Source organism: Procambarus clarkii, chromosome 70 (genome assembly GCF_040958095.1).
Source record: "Procambarus clarkii isolate CNS0578487 chromosome 70, FALCON_Pclarkii_2.0, whole genome shotgun sequence".
Taxonomy (NCBI): Eukaryota; Metazoa; Arthropoda; class Malacostraca; order Decapoda; family Cambaridae; genus Procambarus; species Procambarus clarkii.
The window spans coordinates 17,834,715-17,856,048 of record NC_091219.1 but is presented as its reverse complement, the minus strand read 5'-3'; the positions used below and the strand labels follow the sequence as shown (position 1 = coordinate 17,856,048).

General features: G+C 41.9%; 2 protein-coding genes and 1 long non-coding RNA gene across 5 annotated transcripts in view; 2 read left to right on the top strand and 1 right to left on the bottom strand.

Moving 5' to 3' along the window:
- Positions 1–6,487, top strand: part of LOC123775293 (sodium/potassium-transporting ATPase subunit alpha) — a 35,535-nt gene extending 29,048 nt beyond the window's left edge. The window contains exon 15 of the mRNA XM_045770322.2: positions 6,099–6,487. Coding sequence (XP_045626278.1) covers positions 6,099–6,219 — 121 coding nt within the window. The 3' untranslated portion in view covers positions 6,220–6,487. The remainder of the gene's footprint in view (positions 1–6,098) is intronic.
- Positions 1–21,334, bottom strand: part of LOC138356039 (uncharacterized) — a 166,407-nt gene that overhangs the window by 98,486 nt on the left and 46,587 nt on the right. The gene's annotated exons all lie outside the window — the stretch shown is intronic.
- The window catches only part of LOC123775292 (sodium/potassium-transporting ATPase subunit alpha-B), a 31,643-nt gene continuing 29,379 nt past the window's right edge, over positions 19,071–21,334 (top strand). Inside the window, exon 1 of one of the 2 annotated variants that reach the window (XM_045770321.2) lies at positions 19,071–20,546. The gene's annotated coding sequence lies outside the window, so the exon portion shown is untranslated. Of the gene's footprint in view, positions 20,709–21,334 lie in introns of both variants that reach the window. The other variant, XM_045770320.2, reaches the window with a different exon arrangement.

Below are 21,334 nucleotides of genomic sequence, written 5' to 3'. Positions count from 1 at the left end.
CTTTAAAGTAAAATACAAATGTTACATAGAAGTAGGGGAAAATATCAACATTATTATATACTACCATTATTACATATATATATATATATATATATATATCTTCATGTTATTTCTGTGTGCAGGTTTGGGACCAGCCCCTCTACTATTTTCCATGTGCAAATTATTATGTATCTCTCCCGCCTGCACTCAAGAGAAAACAGATCTAGGCATTTTAGTCGGTCCCAGTAGTTTAGATGTTTTACTGAGTGGATACTAGCAGCAGAGGATCTCTGCACGCTCTCCGGGTCAGCAATTTCTTCAGCTTTTAACGGGGGCGGTCATTGTGCAGCAGTACTCCACTCTAGAGAGCACTAGCAAGTGCCAGCAATAATGATACTCTTGAGGAGTATCATCATTGGTATAGCATCTCTAGTTTGAAAAGTTCTTGTTATCCAAGTTAAGGTTCCTAATGTTCGTAAGGTTAAGAGAGAACGGAATAGAGGGAGAGTGTTTGTTGTGGGGGGGGGAGGTACATGTTGCATGTTTTGAGACATAAAATGGGGGCGGGGAAGGTAGATAGAAAAAACGGGAGGGAGTTTGCTGGGCGCATATATTATATGTTCTGAGAGAGGGAGGGAGGAAACTAGACAGACCCGGGGTTGGTACTGGGTCTGTCTCCTTGGATACATTCTTGGTACCTCATCTAAAGTATAATACAGTATTGAATGTAATGAAATACCTCTTTTTCGGCGGGTTCTTGGTGCTTGCTGTCTGGCAATCTCCACCCAATTAAACCCATCCCAGGCCCTTGTGAGTCATACAAAGACTATCAGGGACCAGAAGCTAAAAACTAGCCCCCTCCCCCACCCACCTCTGAAAAGCCATAAGGAGTATTGGGAAACCTAGATCATCCTAAACAAGAGAAGGCCACCAGAAAGGTGAACGAAACAAAATTGACAACAGCAAGTTAAACAAAGCATAGAAGACGGGACATCAAAGACAGGGACTCACGCATCACTAGGTGGTGATGCCATTTTCACGTCAATACCATCTGAGCACCACCAGAGGGCTGTGCACAGTCCTTCTCGATCCACTGACCTCGAGTCCTCAGTCATATAACTAGGAAAACGGAAAACCGAAACCCAGTAATAGGGAAGAGTTGTTCTCAAGAAGTCACCTCGGATCCACCAGAAAGAGGCAGTTCATTATATTCAACACTGGTTTTGTACCGGGGTTTCTAATAGTGGCTCGACGGTATTGTGACACAATGAAGAAAACAAAAGTGGTACTCGGACCAGATGTGCAAAAAACCCGCTTCCAGGGGAGAGGCTTATCAACCCTGAAAATGACGCAGGTTCGGACAATTGGCCTAAATTACTGGAAATCATGGGTTGGTCGGTCTAAGGGAGGCAACAAGAAGACCTTGCTGGAACACATCAGTTTGGAAAGAACCTGGAGCAACAACCGAACTGCAGGGGAAAAGATAAAAACACCCCAACCGACCCTAAGCCAGCCAAAGGGCATCCACCACGAGAGCTTCGTAATTGTGAAATAGGGTGACTTAAACTGGAAGCTGTGGGTTCCAAGCCGACACAGGGAAGTCCACCTCAGGGTAGCCGTCCGTCTCGCAAAGCCAAGGCTAGGACACATCATCGACGGACCATTTTGTGGTGATGGGGCAAAAAAGAGATCTCCCACCTGAACGTTGGACACGCCCCGAACGTGAACTACACAGAGAACCAAACCCCAAGAATCCATAAGATGAACTATCCGAAGCGTTCTGCCCCACAAGAGAAGTGACCGAAACCCTCCCCGCGAACTTGCGCACTGTGCTGTGCCCCTGACTCAAAGGACCCACCCAACAACTCTGAGTGTCCAAGGAATTGTTGGACATAACCCCCCAACCCAGGGCTGAAGCATCTGTGAAAAGGTCGAGTGCAAGGGAGAGTGAAGGAGGTTCTATGGAACAGAACCCTGAAAAGCTCGAAGAAGAAACTGGTGAGCCAGAAGCGCCGAAGGGTTCACACAGCTCTCACCCAACAGTCTCACTGGCAGTGAAAGAGGCAGAACTGAAGAAAACGGTACAACACCCAGAGGCAAACCCGGCTCAAGAGGATAAGTCATGTAGGTAATGTTCAGACTCCTGCACAGCCGCTGGAGCAAATGATGGGTGTGAGTGGCATGCCATATAACGAGCACTCAAACAACTTGTGTGACTCTTAAACGAAAATGTGACTGCACCTATCCACAAGACTTCGCAGAGGAGTCAAAGACCCTTACCAGAAAGTAAGGTTTATGTCCGACAAGACCCTGCCAAGGGCGAGGCACATTCCAACAGGATGCTGGCCTCTCAGAGACAGCCACCCAAACTCCCCAGAGAATGTATTTCTGACTTAATGAATTTCTGAGTGAACACCAAGAGACAAGAACTCTAGGTAAATGTAGTGCAAGGCAAACAATTAATCAAGAGTCAATGCAAGACATGAAACTGGCCCCACAGGAAAAAAACATGTTTAAAATGGCCAATACTTATCTGAAAACCCGAGATCCAACGGGTGCTGCGGTGGGAAGAGGAGCATAACAGTGAACGTGATTAATGTAAGTGCCAGGCAAAATGCCTGAGGATTCAAGGTTTGTGAATCGAGGAGGAGGAAGGTGAGCAGGTGGTACTGACATGAGAGCTGCTTCACCACATGAGAAGTGTTTCGTGAATCTCAGGACTTTGCTGTCCCGTTTTCTATGCTTTGTTTAACTTGCTGTCGTCTGTTTTAATTCGTTCATCTTTGTGGTGGCCATTTTTTAGTTAGGGTGATCTACGATTCCCTGCTCCATGCGCCTCTTTAGAAGTCAGGTTTTGGCCTCTGGTCTCTAGTGGGATTATATATGACTCGCAAGTGTCTGGTGTGGACTGAATTAGGTGGAGTTTGCAAGCACCAAGAAGCGGTCATTAGGAGCCCTGCCAGAAAATAAGATTTAGCTTGTATGAGGTGTAATAATTAATATTAACAATTTAAGTCAGATAATCTATTTATATTGTATGAAAGTTTAAGATTAATTTTTATTATACAGTAATGGGGAAAATAGTAAGCTAGAAAAAAAATAGAATCTACTATTACAGTTGTGTATTAATGGAAATTGGGCACTATATTTGAATTAATTAGTAAATTTGATTTACTATGACAACATTATTTTATTATTGTTTTTAATGTGCATACATTACTAACTAAAAGTAATAGACAATAAAATAGTTAGCATTCTTTGTTATTGTATTCACTGTTGAAGTAAATAGTGTTATAGATGCCCTGTCAGCTGGTGTGATGGATGGCATGTTGATTAATGTTCTAGCTTCAGGCATACTGTTGCAGAACGAAGGCTGTATATCTCTTGGTCGATCACCCCAGTTGGTTAAGGGGCATGGTTCTAGATGTTCACCTATATGGACCTTAGCCATGTACTTTAATCATATATGTCTAGTTCCCTCGGACCCAGACGTCTAAATGGAGCAGGATTCCTTCTATGGACATGATTAATTTCCTTAGATCTTCTGAGTGTGTTTGTCAGCAGTATATGGGGTACCGAGACTGACAACCTTAGATTCCGTCCATAACTCTGCCATTTGTCTGACTTCTGGTGTTTTCTGGACAGTGCTAATTTTTAGCGTGTTAATGGATACTGGATATGTAATTATTTTGCTCAGGGATGCCATCATGTCTATATTTCCCCCAGGTATTCCCACGTTTGCTTGTGTCGAGTCAAGTTATATCTTCCGAACTTTTTATGACCTACAGCAATACAGTAAATGTAATTTTAAATTACCACTTTCTCCTAGAAGAAAGTTTTTTACCAAGAAGAGTCTCTTAAGGTTATTTCTTGGGTGCTTCCAGAATTAGCTTTTGTCTACAAAGCGCCCATTATTTGAAAGCAATGCTCTCGTCACAGGGGATTTCTTCCTGTATTTCCTGATGATGACTTCAGGCATGAGGCTGGCATTGGTTTGGAGTAGTCTTTCCTGGTTGTAACCTCTGAACACACTATCCTGGTTGATCTTAAGGACATTACTATGGTGGGATATTTATTGATTTTTTTAATGTTTGAAAATTCCAAGCTCTGTAATATTTGAACACGATACAGCCCTCGTTTTAGAAAGGTGGCAGTCAAATAAGCTTCAGGTGGTGGCCAGCCTGTATTAGTGTACTTGGTAATGAATGAGTGGACGTTGGTGGCCAAGAATAACTCAGTCAACTTTGTCTCCTTAAGGCGTTCCTGCCCATTTGCTGATTTAAATCAAAGTATTAGTTTACCTAACTTCAGGTTTTGGCATCATTTTGATATGTCACTGTTGGTCACAACAAGCAAAGGCAGACCACAAAGATGGTTTATACCTTATCGTAATATTACCTACCATGTTAGTGGGAGACTGTAGTCGTTCGTTCGCACATACTGTAGGCAACACCTACAAATGCAAATATTTAATAGCCAGTTGCCTTACTCCTAACTGCAATGATTGTTATGCTCCTCTTAGTCTGTGACACTCGCTGGTAATATATTCAACACTGGGAAACTACCAGCATCCTCTTCCCCCCATTCCCTATTTTCATCCCTAATATAAAGCAACATTTACAACAGTTCATTTACATGGGCTCTAGGAGACTCGATCCACGTACCCCACGCGTGTGCGGCAGAAGCTCTATTCACTTAGCTATGAGTAGTCATAATAAGGAAAGATTTCAGAAGCAGCTACTGCTGCTATGCTGGAATTTTCAACTTTCCCTGACTACTACTGAAGCTCAGAGGAATTAGTGATCCACGCCCGCGTCATATACGCCAGTGATTCGAGTCTCCCAGAGCCCATGTGAATGAAATGTTTATTTCCACGGAAGTGTGGATGACAATTTATATTTACAATAGTGCTAGTGAGCGCGGATACAAAGAGCTACTAGACCTTACTGAACCGTAGTCAGATAATCATAGTGACTACTACCACAGCTGACCTCTCCATGCTCAGTACATTCAATGTTCAAATTAAAATGCTTAATTCATAAATATTTGTACATTTATATTTGGGTTAGTTTACACATATTTACGGTGATTTTTTTACTTAAGAGAAGTTATTATAATAACATAACATATTATAACTAATTATATACTGTATACTCAATATTTAGATTTAGAAACTGCATTTATCTTTGATTTTAAAATTATTGCAGTTGCCTAAATCAGAATCAGAAACTATGTTCGTATCAACTTATATAAATCATTACTATAGTTGCAGAACTAAACAGGTGTACATCAGTCTAAATCAAACTTACACTTTTGCCATAAAGTACGTAAGATTTAGTTTACAATTTGAAAGATGATATATATTGCAAAAATCAAAGTGTAATTTACCATTAGAACAGTAAGACAGATATTGGCACAATTTATACTCAAAATTAGTATGATGAGAAGATATTTAAAAAAAATAAAAACTGATCATTTCATAAAGTTACAAACACTTGTTCACACCCTCAGCACTCTACCTCAACAGAGTCTGAGGCTATCCCGGATCGAAATCACTCTAAACATACAATTCATACAACATAGATCTCACTTCAATAGGCTTTAAAATGCCTGCTAGTAATCTCTCTGTGAGAGTAGTTCCTTCATTATTGCTAATATCCAGCTGGGGGTCTCCCTGCTTTGTCTGCTGACTAGTTGTATTATGTATCCTGTGTACCTGCTACACCATTCTTAACTTGTATTTCCTGACAATTAAGTTGATATTTCTGGAAAAGTTGGAATGTATTCATAGCATTTTTTCCTACTCATTACATTACCTCTATTGTACAACCGTGTCATTATTACACCATTACATTAGATATACCAGTTTTGTGATACCTTTCTCGATGTTCCTTATATAATAATATAACATTTAGTTACGATTTAACTATATACGAATTTGAGGCAATATGCCATAATGATATTTCTTTGTGCAATGATAATATTGTTAAATCTGAAAATGTTATTGCCTATTTTGTTTATTGTAATAATACTGTGTCGATATTATTGCACTAAGCAGAACTGGCGTTCATAGTTTCAACACTCCATTATGTAATCAATGCATTGCGCTGTCTTTCCAGGTTTTACTGGTGGTTACCAGCGATTCCTTTCTCGTTACTCATCTTTGTTTATGACGAGTGCCGCCGGTTCATCTTACGGAGGACCCCTGGAGGCTGGCTGGAGTATGAGACCTATTATTAAGATGTTTCTGGCACACACAAGAGCAGCCAGTCCACATCCTGCACTTGTCAGTATTACTCGTGTCACTCACTCACCCCCGACGAGTACACCTTGCACTCTACCTTACCTGTCCACACCCTCAACTTTGCATCACCTTTGCCCGTCTTATATGTTCACCTCACTCAAGTTGTGTATACATTCGCCACCAGTCCTATACTTGTAGCATTAGCCTTGATGATACCGCATGTGTGTTGAGACGCCACTCACGCAAATAAAGAAAATGAGCTTCTGAGATTCTTTAATTAACCTGGGAATATTAAAGTTATTGTATTTAATTTTTTTATTAAACATTGATACAAGCAAAGTTTGTTTATTTATATATATATATACTCACCTAATAGTGCATACGGGGGTTGAGCTCTCGCTCTTTGGTCCCGCCTCTCAACTGTCAATCAACTGGTGTACAGATTCCTAAGCCTACTGGGCTCTATCATATCTACACTTAAAGCTGTGTATGGAGTCAGCCTCCACCACATCACTTCCTAATGCATTCCATTTGTCTGCTACTCTGACACTGAAAAATTCTTTCTAACGTCTCTATGACTCATTTGGGCACTCAATTTCCACCTGTGTCCCCTAGTGCGTGTGCCCCTTTTGTTGAATAGTCTGTCCGTATCTACCCAATCAATTCCTCTTAGAATCTTGTATGTGGTGATCATGTCCCCTCTAACTCTTCTGTCTCCCAGTGACGTGAGGTTTAATTCCCGTAGTCTCTCCTCGTAGCTCATACCCCTCAATTCGGGTACTAGTCTGGTGGCAAACCTTTGAATCTTTTCCAGTTTTGTCTTATGCTTAACTTGATATGGACTCCATGCTGGAGCCGCATATTCAGGAATGGTTTGACATATGTGGTATATAATGTTCTGAAAGATTCCTTACACAGGTTTCTAAACCTGTGTAAGGTATATGTGTGTGTGTGTGTGTGTGTGTGTGTGTGTGTGTGTGTGTGTGTGTGTGTGTGTGTGTGTGTGTGTGTGTGTGTGTGTGTGTGTGTGTGTGTGTAACTCACGAAAATTAACACGTGATGAAAAATGTGACAGTGTCAGACCACGGAGGAAGAATTGAAACAGGAATTTCATTAAGTACTTTCGTATAATAAAACATCTTCAGAAGGAATAAATTCCTTATGAAGCTGTATTAATATACGAAAGTACTTACAGAAATTCCTGTTTCAATTCTTCCTCCGTAGTTTAACACTGTCATATATATATATGACAGTGTTTTATATATATATATATATATATATATATATATATATATATATATATATATATATATATATATATATAATATATATATATATATACACTGCCAAGAGCACAAAGTTGACCCGGATCTTCGATATCACCAGTTCCCTACACTATCCGCTCGGCCAACGACTCTACGAAGAATTAGAACCTATCAAGAAATCCCGCCTACCATTGACAATTTTCACCAGTTCTACCCAGATTTACCGAATTCTCGCGAGCACACATGGTACAGAACGCATGTGATTTTATTACAATTACGCGTATGGGTAACAAAATCACATCTGTTCCATCCCGTGGGTGGCCTTGCACCACCAGCGCCCATCTACCAGCAGCATCCCCACACACCTCCACCAGCAAGCACCCACCACCACCACCCACACACACCACCACCACCCACCACCAGCGCCCACACACACCACCACCACCCATGCACCCACCACCAGCGCCTACCCACCATCAGCACACCTACACACCACCAGAGTACATAACAAGGGTGCAGGCAGTGATTGCAACAACAGTACAGCACCTGAATGTAATTGGTGGATGAAATCATTGAGGGTTGGTGTCGCATTATTCAGGCGACAAAAAAGTGGGAATTGAAACCGGGACCATTTGGTTGTGAGTTGACTGCGCAGACTGCCGTTACTGCATACTGAAGGTTCTTCATCCCTGTAAACATTCTGTCAAATATTGTTCCTACATGTTTATACCAATATATATAATGAACTTCTATGTCGCAACCTCTAGATGAGCGGTCAAGAAAGCGCTTTTCACTTGTTTCGCAACTAGTTTCATCACATTTATTGATAGCAAAGCGTTGTATTGAGTCCGTTCTGTATTAGCCAATCAGGTCGAAGAGCTAATAAGAAGTATTATCTATATTTTTAATCCACATGCATTAAATAATTACTGATTAACTTAGTTGTTCATTGTAAAAGCGCGACGATAAGAAAATTCAAGCCTGGTTATTGAAGAGGGGCCCCTGGTGTGACAATAGTGTATGTGTGTGTGTGTGTTCACCGAGTTGTGCTTGGGCGGGTTGAGCTCTGGCTCTTTCAGCCCGCCTCTCAACTCTCAATCAATCAAGTGGGTTTTTTCACACACACACAAACACACACACACACACACATACACACACACACACACACACACACACACACACACACACACACACACACACACACACACACACACAGGAGGCTTTTAGGGCGCTTTACACTGCCTACGTGAGACCCGTCTAAGAGTATGCCGCGCCATCATGGAGCCCCCACCTGAAGAAACACATAAAGAAACTGGAGAAGGTTCAGAAGTTTGCGACGAGGCTTGTCCCAGAGTTACGAGGGATGGGATACGAAGAGCGTCTGAAGGAACTGAACCTTACGACACTACAGAAAAGAAGGGAGAGAGGAGATATGATAGGGACATATAAAATACTCAGGGGAATTGACAAAGTGGAAATAGATGAAATGTTCAAACGTAATAATAACAGAACGAGGGGACATGGGTGGAAACTGGAAACTCAGATGAGTCACAGAGATGTTAGGAAGTTTTCTTTTAGCGTGAGAGTAGTGGCAAAATGGAATGCACTTGGGGAACAGGTTGTGGAAGCAAATACTATTCATACTTTTAAAACTAGGGATGATAGGGAAATGGGACAGGAGTCATTGCTGTAAACAACCGATAGCTGGAAAGGTGGGATCCAAGAGTCAATGCTCGATCCTGCAAGCACAAATAGGTGAGTACAAATAGGTGAGTACACACACACACACACACACACACACACACACACACACACACACACACACACACACACACACACACACAGAAAACAAAAGGCTGGCATTCCGAAAGGGAAAATAACTATGAGATAAGAAATTTTCTAACATATATAACTTGGGAAACAGAGCTAAGACGGCCCAAGACATGATAGACTACATCACACAGACGTGTAAGGAGGCAACAGACAAGTTCGTCCCAGTCCAAAAAGAAAGAAATGAAATGCAGACGAGAAACCCATGGTTTAATCAAAGATGTAAGCTAGCAAAGCAAATAAGTAAAAGGGTGTGGAGAAACTACAGAAATAATAGGACACTAGTGAGCAGAGAAAGATACCAGAGCGCAAGGAATGAATGCATCAGGGTGAGAAGAGAGGCAGAAAGACAATATGAAAATGACATAGCAAGCAAGACAAAGACTCAACCTAAATTGCTGCATAGCCACATCAGGAGAAAAACATCGGTGAAGGAACAGGTAATGAAACTGAGGATAGAAGCAGACGAATTCACTACAAACGACAAGGTGTGCGAGGAACTCCATTCCTGCGGAACTGCATACTCCAATCCTGGAGTATGCAGCCCCATCATGGAGTCCATATCTAGTCAAACATAAGACTAAAAAGGAAAAAGGTTCAAAGGTTTGCTACCAGACTAATATCCGGGCTGAGAGGTATGAGCTACGAGGAGAGACTACGGGAATTAAACCTCACGTCGCTGGAAGATAGAAGAGTTAGAGGGGACATGATCACCACGCACAAGATTCTCAGAGGAATTGACAGGGTAGATAAAGACAGGTTATTTAACACATGGGGCACACTTACTAGGGGACACAGGTGGAAATTGTGTGCCCAAATGAGCCACAGAGATATTAAAAAGAATTTTTTAGTGTCAGAGTGGTTGACAAATGATTGTATTAGGCAATGATGTGGTGGAGGCTGACTCCATACACAGTTTGAAGTGTAGATATGATAGAGCCCAATAGGCTCAGGAACCTGTACACCAGTTGATTGACAGTTGAGAGGCGGGACCAAAGAGCCAAAGCTCAACCCCCGCAAGCACAAATAGGTGAATGCAAATAGGCGAGTACACACACAACGGCTTGGTAGCCTGGTGGATAGCGCGCAGGTCTCGTAATTCTCTGACCGCGGGTTCGATTCGCACACTAGGCAGAAACAAATGGGCAAAGTTTCTTTCACCCTATGCCCCTGTTACCTAGCAGTAAATAGGTACCTGGGAGTTAATCAGCTGTCACGGACTGCTTCCTGGTGTGTGTGTATGTGGTGGGAAAAAAAAGGTAGTAAACAGTTGATTGACGGGCCGAAAGAGCAAAGCTCAACCCCCGCAAACACAACTAGGTGAATACACACACACACAGAGGTATGCCACTAGACTAGTCCCGGAGTTAAGAGGCATGAGTTACGAAGAAAGGCTGTGAGAGATGCACCTTACTACACTGGAAGACAGAAGAGTAAGGGGAGACATGATCACTACCTACAAAATCGTCACGGGTATTGACAGGGTTATCTTTAGATGATTTCGGGGCTTTTTAGTGTCCCCGCGGCCCGGTCCTCGACCAGGCCTCCACCCCCAGGAAGCAGCCCGTGACAGCTGACTAACACCCAGGTACCTATTTTACTGCTAGGTAACAGGGGCATAGGGTGAAAGAAACTCTACCCATTCTTTCTCACCGGCGCCTGGGATCGAACCCGGGACCACAGGATCATAAGTCCAGCGTGCTGTCCGCTCGGCCGACCGGCTCCCCCAAGCCAACCCCCCAGGGTAGACAAGGATAAACTATTCAACACTGGTGGTACGCGAACAAGGGGACACAGGTGGAAACTGAGTACCCAAATAAGCCACAGGGACGTTAGAAAGAATTTTTTCAGTGTCAGAGTAGTTAACAGATGGAATGCATTAGGCAGTGATGTGGTGGAGGCTGACTCCATACACAGTTTTAAATGTAGATATCATAGAGCCCAGTAGGCTCAGGAATCTGTACATCAATTGATTGACAGTTGAGAGGCGGGACCAAAGAAACAAAACTCAACCCCCGCTAGCACAATTAGGTGAGTACAATTAGGTGAGTACACACACACACACATATGTTGTGACACTATAACAATCATTAATATGGAGAGTTGGCCGACTGGTTCACTTGCTTCACGTAGCCAAGCGATGCTAGGAATATTATTTCTTTGCCAATATTTCTTAATTGCGATATTGTGACTACATCTGCATTGAATTGACATGGGATTCGTTTGTGTTGAGTTTCAGGAAATTCAACCTCTGGATTGTTATTAATGCCACACAAATGAAGGTTGATCAACCAGAAAGTCAGCTTTTGTCTCAAACGGCGCCTGCAGCAACCTGTGTTCTCGTTAGTCCCAGACGGCGCCTGATGCAGTTTGTTGTGGTATGCTGGACGCAAAGAATGCTAATGTCCCTTGCTTGGAAGCTTATGCCATCGAGCATCTTGAAGCCACTAATACTTTACGGACTAGAAGCCAGATTAGAGAAGAAAGAAGATTCCCTACCAGAAGAATTTTACATCAAAATCACCAATCACAAATTATATATATCCAGTTGTATTCTAAAGGTTGTTTGTTGCGGTGTTCTCTGAAGACGTTGGCGAAGCTTTTTCATTTGTTTCTTCTACGCGTCGTATTATTATATTTGCGTCCTCTACGCCTCATACTATTATGTTTGCGTCCTCTACGCCTCATACTATTATATTTGCGTCCTCTATGCGTCGTATTATTATATTTGCGTCCTCTACGCCTCATACTATTATATTTGCTTCTTCTACGCCTCATACTATTATATTTGCGTCCTCTACGCCTCATACTATTATATTTGATTCTTCTACGCCTCATACTATTATATTTGCGTCCTCTACGCCTCATACTATTATATTTGCGTCCTCTACGCCTCATACTATTATATTCGCTTCTTCTACGCCTCATACTATTATATTTGCGTCCTCTACGCCTCATACTATTATATTTGCTTCTTCTACGCCTCATACTATTACATTTGATTCTTTTACGCCTCATACTAATACAGTTGCTTCTTCTACCTTCTACTCCTCATACTATTATCTACCGTTGCTTATTGCCTTGAACCTCAAGCAAGTCATAGTGTTGAAGGTAAAAAAAAAAATCATCAATATCTTTAAAGATTTGTATTAGTCCTTACATTCTGAGCGTTATTAATAAGCACAGTTTTAGTTCATGAATCTGCATAAGTTGTATTTATTAATGTCAGTATCAGTTCAGTCACTTCTGTCTGTATGTATGCAGGCGATGAGTCACAATAACGTGGCTGAAGTATGTTGACCAGACCACACACTAGAAGGTGAAGGGACGACGACGTTTCGGTCCGTCCTGGACCATTCTCAAGTCGATTGTCTTATTATACTTACTATATAACAAAAATATATATCTCTTACTATAATATAGTAAAATGATCGACTTGAGAATGGTCCAGGACGGACCGAAACGTCGTCGTCCCTTCACCTTCTGGTGTATTTACTAGTTGTGTTTTTGCGGGGGTTGAGCTTTGCTCTTTCGGCCCGCCTCTCAACTGTCAATCAACTGTTTACTAACTACTTTTTTTTTCCACACCACACACACACCCCAGGAAGCAGCCCGTGACAGCTGACTAACTCCCAGGTACCTATTTACTGCTAGGTAACAGGGGCACTTAGGGTGAAAGAAACTTTGCCCATTTGTTTCTGCCTCGTGCGGGAATCGAACCCGCGCCACAGAATTACGAGTCCTGCGCGCTATCCACCAGGCTACGAGGCCCCGTGGTGTGTAGTCTGGTCAACACACTTCTGTCTGTACTCATTCTGGCCTAAGGACCAGGAACGTAGTGCATCTGAGATGTGGTCAGGCCGATGGGATATATAAGGTGACTGTTGTTCGAGGCACTGGAGAACCAAATTTCTGACCTTTGGACCACGGTCAATATTTGCCTTGGTGTTCTCAGATATTGTTGCGGGTATGTAAGGTAACAGATCATCAACTCTGCAAGAGCTCTCTCATTGTCATTAACTGAGGTCGCAAAAATTATCAGAGATCCTTATCTCTTTTTTGCGCTCTTGAGGTCGTAGATAATAACATTTCATAATAGGTCGTAGATAATAACTGAGATTTGTTTTTGCTTTTGTTTTTGTGTAGGGGAGGGGAGACAGAAAGGCACAGTTAAAGGGGTATTTTCAACTAGGATAATATGATGAGAGGGAGAGATAAAAGTTTAGTGGCCCGTGCACCATTGTTTTGAGAGTAGTGGTGATACTGTGGTGTGTGTGCGTTTGGTACTGGATTATTTATTTACTGTATTATTTACTGTATTTCCCAGTGGTGCAGCAGGTTGCCGGTGCTGGTGGCTTACTTCCTCATTTTTTTAACTAGATCTTGTGAGTCCCAAGTCTTCAGGGTCTATAGGGGAGATCATAATGTTAGGATTTGTAGTTTTGGGAATTTAGGTTTGTGAACACCTTCTAACTTTCTATTGGAGGGTGGGTTCTTGGATTTCAGAATCACTGGTGAAGTTGATGATTACTTTCGGGTTCTGTTTAACTAGGATGTACATAGATTTCAGTCTGTAAAATTAGCAATTACAGAGAAACTGAAGGCGTCTATTCATGGGCACGATTTTTAATGCTGTGTGAAGTTGATTTGTTCCTAATCTGTCATTTAAGGTGACATTTCATGCACGGTTTCGAACTCGTATTTTTTTCTTTAACATTTGTCTCAGTTGTAATCGCTAATAGGACGTATGAGCATCCCAAAAATTTTCAGATGATCTTGTTGCAGTAGTAGTTGTAGTGAAGGTGTGTGTGTGTGTGCTGATGCGTGCTTGAATCTACGCAAGTGTCCTAGATTGTTACCGGCCACTCCTACCTTCATTTGTCGTGTTTGGAGACGTTCAACATTTGTCGTGTTTTGAGACGTTCAACATTTGTCGTGTTTTGAGACGTTCAACACTCTAGCTACTTCCTGTTCCAGAATCTAACTGATGGTCATAATGTCACTCGTCTCATCTGATTCTGATTCCGTTTCGTTCTCTATGTGGGCGAGTAGCATCTGATATTATTGGCCTGGATATTGTCAGGGATGGTGGCGATTCTCTACTTTCTCTCCAGTTTGGCAGTTAGTGCTAGTTTCTCATTCACTGTCCTAGCTACTGTGGCTTGTTTGCTGATTCACCTGCCGGGTTGAATGTTACTACGCAGATTACGTCGTCAACGAACTTGGAAACGCTCATATCATCGTAATAAGTTGTAGGCAGTTGTTGACAAAGCTGTTAAAGCAGCCCTTTCTCTCCATTTGCCTCAACGTAACAAATACAAACAGTTAACTTAACTAGAAACGCAGGAACCCAAGCCACCCACCTAACCTAATCAACCGATCCAATAAAAAGTGCATGTTTGAGCCACTATTTTAAAGTACTTTGCAGTTTATATGTTGGGACCATAAAGTACGAAATGAGACGAACTAGTTGGGAGGACGGGTTGGTACTGGGCTTAAACAGCCGTTGGTACCGGGCTCAGACAGAAGGCTTGAGGCACGCCTGACATTTGATCAAGGTTTCTACATGTCTTATTAAAGAATTGTGTTTTCTTTCGTTTTTCGGGAAGTTCCTGATCAGCCTCAACAGTAGCCAGTTTTTGGCCGGAATTTGAGTAAACTATAGATTAGTTCATCATGCCAGAAACTGTCAAATACTTTCCCACATAACAGGTCAGGTTAGTTTTACTTGTGGATGCTCTTCACTGCATTGTAGATAATGTTGACTGTATTGCGGGTGCGTCTCTGCCGATAGTCTGTGGTCTCTAAACCAACATTGTTTTTCATCGAAGAAGTCGTTGTACTCCATTTAGTTATCGAGTCGGTTAAATATAATTATCTTCTAAGCATTTGACCGTTGGTGTTTGTCCTCTTTCAAATTTAAAATGATACATTTTCCCGCCTTTAAATGTTTGATGTCAGAATTGCATTATAAACATTGAACAAGGGTAGTGTGCAGTTTTATGTTAGGAGTTGGACTTCGTCTCAAAAACATACCCAAAGGGAAGGGAATTATTAGGGGAAAGCGCCAAGCCATTACGACTATATAACACTAGGAAGGGGTCAGGATAAGGATTTGGGGTGAGAAGGGGGAAGGAATGGTGTCTAACCACTTGGACGGTCGGGGATTGAACGCCGACCTGCATGAAGCGAGACCGTCGCTCTACCGTCCACCTCGAGTAGACCGAAGGGTTTCTTTTTTTTCGAAGGGCTCGTATACTGTTTAGGAGAGCAAGTGCCCGTGTGAGATTTTGTTCCGTGATATTCTCTGAATTAATTACAGATGTGCTTTCAAGATGGACCTCGTTATCACACGTCCACATATTACCCCATGTGAAAATGCTGCTTGTTAAATTGCCGACAATTTGATGCTAATACGATTGTTCCCCCAAATGATACGAATAAGGTTCACTTGTTCTTGTGGCTCTTTGAAATTTATAGGACTTATACTCCAAATATCCGACTAACGATGTGGCAATATGTCTTTTGTGGAGCACTGAGGTCTTTCGTTTCGACCTTAAGGCTCTGCAGTATAGTCAGGGACGATGGCGCTTCAGTTTGTATGCGTACTCGTGCACGCTTTTTGGTATGCTTAAATTTAATACCCAATGTCTCTGGTGGCCTTGGTTGGTAAATTTAGGTTGTGGTCTGGTCTCAGTTGTCCAGTGTTGCTTCATGAAGTGTGGTTGTGAATGATAGATACCACGTGGCACTTTAACTGGGGATGGCGGTCTTACGTGATTACAGAGGGTCGTCATTTAGAAATACACGATATGGGGCCTCATTCGAGTATTTCTGTTTTTGGCCTCAGTTGAGTAATGGGAACAGAAGGCAATGGTTGAAAACATGATATTTATACTGATAAATATCAGTATAAATAAGTCAAAGCCAATACATATGCGCGTGACAAGTACATAGTGGGACAGAACACAGTTTTGGTTTGTCAGAACACTGTCAGGGACATATTGATGTTGCCGAGATTGATAACTTGAAGTGTGGTCCCCGCCAATTGAAGAAAGACGGACGTTGAGGATTAAATTTGTCTGATATTATTGTTTAGAGGTTTCTGGGGAAAAAACGGAAAAAATAAAGCGGGATGAGAGTGAATGTAATTTTGCCTCGTCGATTTTGGAGTGTCACCATCCATCACCACGGTGACACCCTTAGGAATCACCATCGTAATATGAGAGAGAGAGAAAGAGAGAGAGAGAAAGAGAGAAAGAGAAAGAGAGAGAGAGAGAAAGAGAGAGAGAGAGAGAGAGAGAGAGAGAGAGAGAGAGAGAGAGAGAGAGAGAGAGAGAGAGAGAGAGAGAGAGAGAGAGAGAGAGAGAAGACAGAGAAGAGAGAGAAGAGAGAGAAGAGAGAAGAGAGAGAGAGAGAGAGAGAGAGAGAGAGAGAGGAGAGGAGAGGAGAGAAGAGAGAGAGAGAGAGAGAGAGAGAGAGAGAGAGAGAGAGAGAGAGAGAGAGAGAGAGAGAGAGAGAGAGAGAGAGAGAGAGAGAGAGAGAGAGAGAGAGAGAGAAGACAGAGAAGACAGAGAAGACAGAGAGAGAGAGAAGAGAGAGAAGAGAGAGAAGAGAGAGAGAGAGAGAGAGAGAGAGAGAGAGAGAGAGAGAGAGAGAGAGAGAGAGAGAGAGAGAGAGAGAGAGAGAGAGAGAGAGAGAGAGAGAGAGAGAGAGAGAGAGAGAGAGAGAGAGAGAGAGAGAGAGAGAGAGAGAGAGAGAGAGAGAGAGAGAGAGAGAGAGAGAGAGAGAGAGAGAGAGAGAGAGAGAGAGAGAGAGAGAGAGAGTGTGTGTGTGTGTGTGTGTGTGTGTTGTGTGTGTGTGTGTGTGTGTGTGAACGGGTGATATCTTGTATTGTTAAACCCTCTGTTGGTCCAGTACAGATCAGACGAAGCAGCCTCAACACCCTTTGACATTTTCTCTTGAATCGGACCGAAATTTTTGTGCACCAAACCTAACTGAATGTTGTGTTTATGCAGCACTATTGTCATTGCTGCTGCGGTACCAAACTTTTTATAATACTAAGAGTCTGGGATAGAAAGGCTAGTCGAGTTCTCCCTAACCTCGGGCGCGTGCATCCTGTCCTCTTAATTTTCGGGCTATTCATGTCCGCGCCACCTCTTGGGTGACTTAGTCTCTATCAATTAATCAATCAATAAATCATTCAATCAGTCCTTCTAATAGAACGTCGCCGCTACCACTAGAAAATGGTAGCGGCTCACGAAATTGACATAATGTTCCGTTTCCTATCTTGGGTCTTCTTGGTAGGTTAGGATAAGGGCACTTAGTACGACAGTTTCTTGATGCTGGGAACCCTTGGGAGGACGGGCTTCTCCGTGTGGTCGCCTATCCAGTGAGTCGTTGGACAACGCGCACATCGTCGTCCCTTGCGCCACGCCATTGGTACAATTAGGAATTAAGACAACGTATCAATAAATACAAATTATCACACGTGTGTGTGGAGCAGTCATTTATGTATGTCTTGTATCTCGTCTTCATGGACTGTACCATCTTGATTTTGACCAACAGCTGAGTCCCATTTGTCCCGTTTTCGCAAGGCGAGTATGTTTTTTTTTCCCCGACTGCGTAAGGCGAGTTTGGTTGTGGCTGAGGGCTGTCCGGGGCCCAACTGCAGGCTGGCGCACCAAGTGGCCTTGACAAAGACAAGGAGACGCACCCGCCTAGGAATGATCACTCCCACGTTTCGATAGAAAAAGTATTCACTTGTATTTTGTAGTTGAGGTCACCCTTGCTCACATTTACAATAAAGTGGATTTGAGTTTATATTATCAGGGCGTGGGTTAGCTTTCCACAAGTACCAGTAGAAGTGGTGTTCTAAGGTGGGTTTAAATCTTAAGATGAGGAAACAGTGTCCCCAGCACTGCACTGCTCTGCGTTCTAAACGGAGATAAAAAAAAATCCACACGGCTGGGTTAAGCCCTGGCATTATCCGTCACACTCATATACTTTCTCTTCTATCTCCATTTTACCCAGTGTTGTAATCTTTCGTATATTTATCTGTATCTCTGAATTCACTCAGACTCCGACCTGCAAAATGAGAAAATTTTTCATGTTTTTCAGCCTCTGCATCAGCTCTTAGGAGGACTGCAACTTGCAACTTCTGCCAGCCCTGAAATTCCTGCCGCAATGCTGTCTAACTTTTAACGTTTGTCTAGCTTCCACCTATTCTGAGAATAAACTTACAGTTCTGTTACAATTCACTTTACTCACCCTTCATCTACATTGTCAGTTTAAATGCTTAAGTAGTGAGTCCAAAACTGAAATTACCAGCCTTCGTCGACACTACGCTTCGACGATAAACGACAATCACAGTTCCGACATCAGGAGCCTAGTCCTACCTGCTTTCTATTCATTACCTCCAGAGACTTGGTTTTGCGACTTCGTGACCCAGCTTCACACACCTCGTAAACTACCTTGAATGTTTCTTGTCCCGCTCTCCTCAGTGTGTACCCAACACACATAATGATACTCTGCCTTCACTTCGTCACAGCTACCTCGACAACACCGCAAAACAGCTCTTCTCCAACAGACAGGACCATTTCTGTTTTAAATTCGTGTAAATGACCTTGCAGAGGAAGTGAGTTAGCATATACCGATGTTTCAAGATAATGCACAGTTGGTAATGAAAATAAAAATGGAATTGCGAGACATGTATTTAACTGTAGCATAATGGGAAAACTGGGTGAAAATAGCTTGAGCTACCTCATCCCTTTGTGTGAATTTATACCTCAATAAACTTATTTCAATTCAATAATAGGAAGGCACTTACAGGAAACAATAAGAGAAAAAGACCTGGGAATAGACATAATTCCAACACTAACACTAACACGGAGTGCCTAATTCAATGTCACTTGGTACACACTCATATCCTTGAAACACAAGGCATAACTTCCTGTTGAATTAATAAACCTCTTATCCAACGAAGACACCACCCTCCAACATACTGTTCTGGCGAGTTCACTCAGAGCAACATGCCAGTTTACAATGTCACAGTAGAGCTAGGAAAGAAACACGAGTTTTCAATATGCTTGATGAGGAAGGTGATAATGTAATGATGCACAGTTCTTTCATGCATAAATCCACATAGCTGAAGAGACAATAAGGCATTTAAGGAGACGTTTTAGCACGATCCTCTCGAGTGTCTTGAAAAGATAACTAGTAAAGGAAGGGGCGTTGGAAAGCATGCTGCTGGTTAGGGGATAACGACAGTTACATAAATCATGTTATACAATTAAAGTAAAGATTTCCTGGTACTAGATGAAGCAATTAAACGCAGTATATCATTAGTGATTCATCCCATCCTCCCTAAGAGTTGTGGCTTTACCTTTATGCAGGACTTAGTGTAGTTCAAGTTCAATGAACAGCATATCATAGTCATCTTCCTTACGGAGCATGAAGTTAACGAGCCTTTATCTACTGTCGTATGTGTCTAGAGTGTGTTAAAGGTAGAAATGGGAACAGAAATGCAACTTTCATTAAATAGTAGATTAGTTTATGGCTGGTGCAGTGTTGTTTGTGTGGTCGTGGCCGCTTCCGGCTGGCTTGCATATTGTTTATGCAACAGTCTATTACCAAGTCAAATGATAAATAAATGAGTGAATTTAATTGGCTATCTGGTACTCTAGTAATGCCAACCGTAAAGGAGACGCTGGACGGGTAGTTTTCAATAATTATGGGTCAGTTATGGCAGTAGGGCTCAGTGTTCAGGAGGAAGAAGAGAATAGTGAATACCATCAAGAGAATTAACAAAACTGAGAAGCAAGGTTACCCAGCTACACTTCAAGTCCAATACTCACACCAAGAGCCGTTCGGTGAGGTTGGTATTTCTTCAGAGAATCTGGAATCATTATTTCTTATATTTGCGTCTTGCTAAATATTGTATAACATAATACATGATTGCTAGTTTACAATCATTTCAGTTGATATATAACTCCGTATAATAGTTAAATAGTATGACATGTGGTAGGAGTGTATTGAGATGTGTTGGGTAGTGATGTGGTAAGAGGAGGAGAGGTCGCAGATGGGTGCCGGCCGCCAGGGTAAAGTGTGGTGAGGTGCGCGCCGGCGAGGACGGTCCAACAACTGCGCCCTTACTGTGACCACCACCACCAACCACACTACACGCGCTCAACAGTCATTCATTCATTAGTGCTCAACATTGATTGACGGTGAAAATCGATTACTTTATTATTTACTAAAGAAGAGGCCATTCAGTTACAGAGTTACCCAGAATTATACATTTTCGCTTGTCCTCCGAGGCTAAGGTTCAAGAACTCTTCGTCTACATAGTGTAGTCTTAGTAGATTCTTGAACTCTCGACCACAAAAAAGGTAAATGAGGCTTAGAGACATACACTACCTTTACAAGTTTTAATATTACATGATATATAATTGGATACTCAGTGGGCGAGAATGGACAAGCGTCTACTATTAGTGTTGCATCTTGCGGTGAGAAATTTTTTAACCTTTTAGTGATCGCTGAATTTGTATAAAAATGTAAGAAAAATTAAATACTTAAATTTATAATTTTCTCGACAACGTTTTATATCATAAATAATTATGTAAAACTACTTGTAACCGAAGTTTTATATAGAACATTATGATATCTTTGCAAGCATAAATATTTTATTCCCAAAACACTTGTGTCCATTAAAGTCATAAACTAGTAGTCATTTTAATTTTAATTTTATTATTGTGTCATATCAAATTCAATATATCTTATGAAAGTGATAAAGAAATTACCTTTATAAAGCGACACATTAATGTATCAGTTTGAACATTTGAGGAATTAATTAGCAAATAACTTAGTTATGGTGGCTAATATCAAGTTATTGGACCACCATATAGTATTGTGAAATGATGAGAGGGAAATTAGAACCGATGCGCACTAGTATACAAGCTGTTGTTAAAGAGGCTGTGCACTAGTTGCAAGGGGTTATCTTGAGGTTATCGTGAGA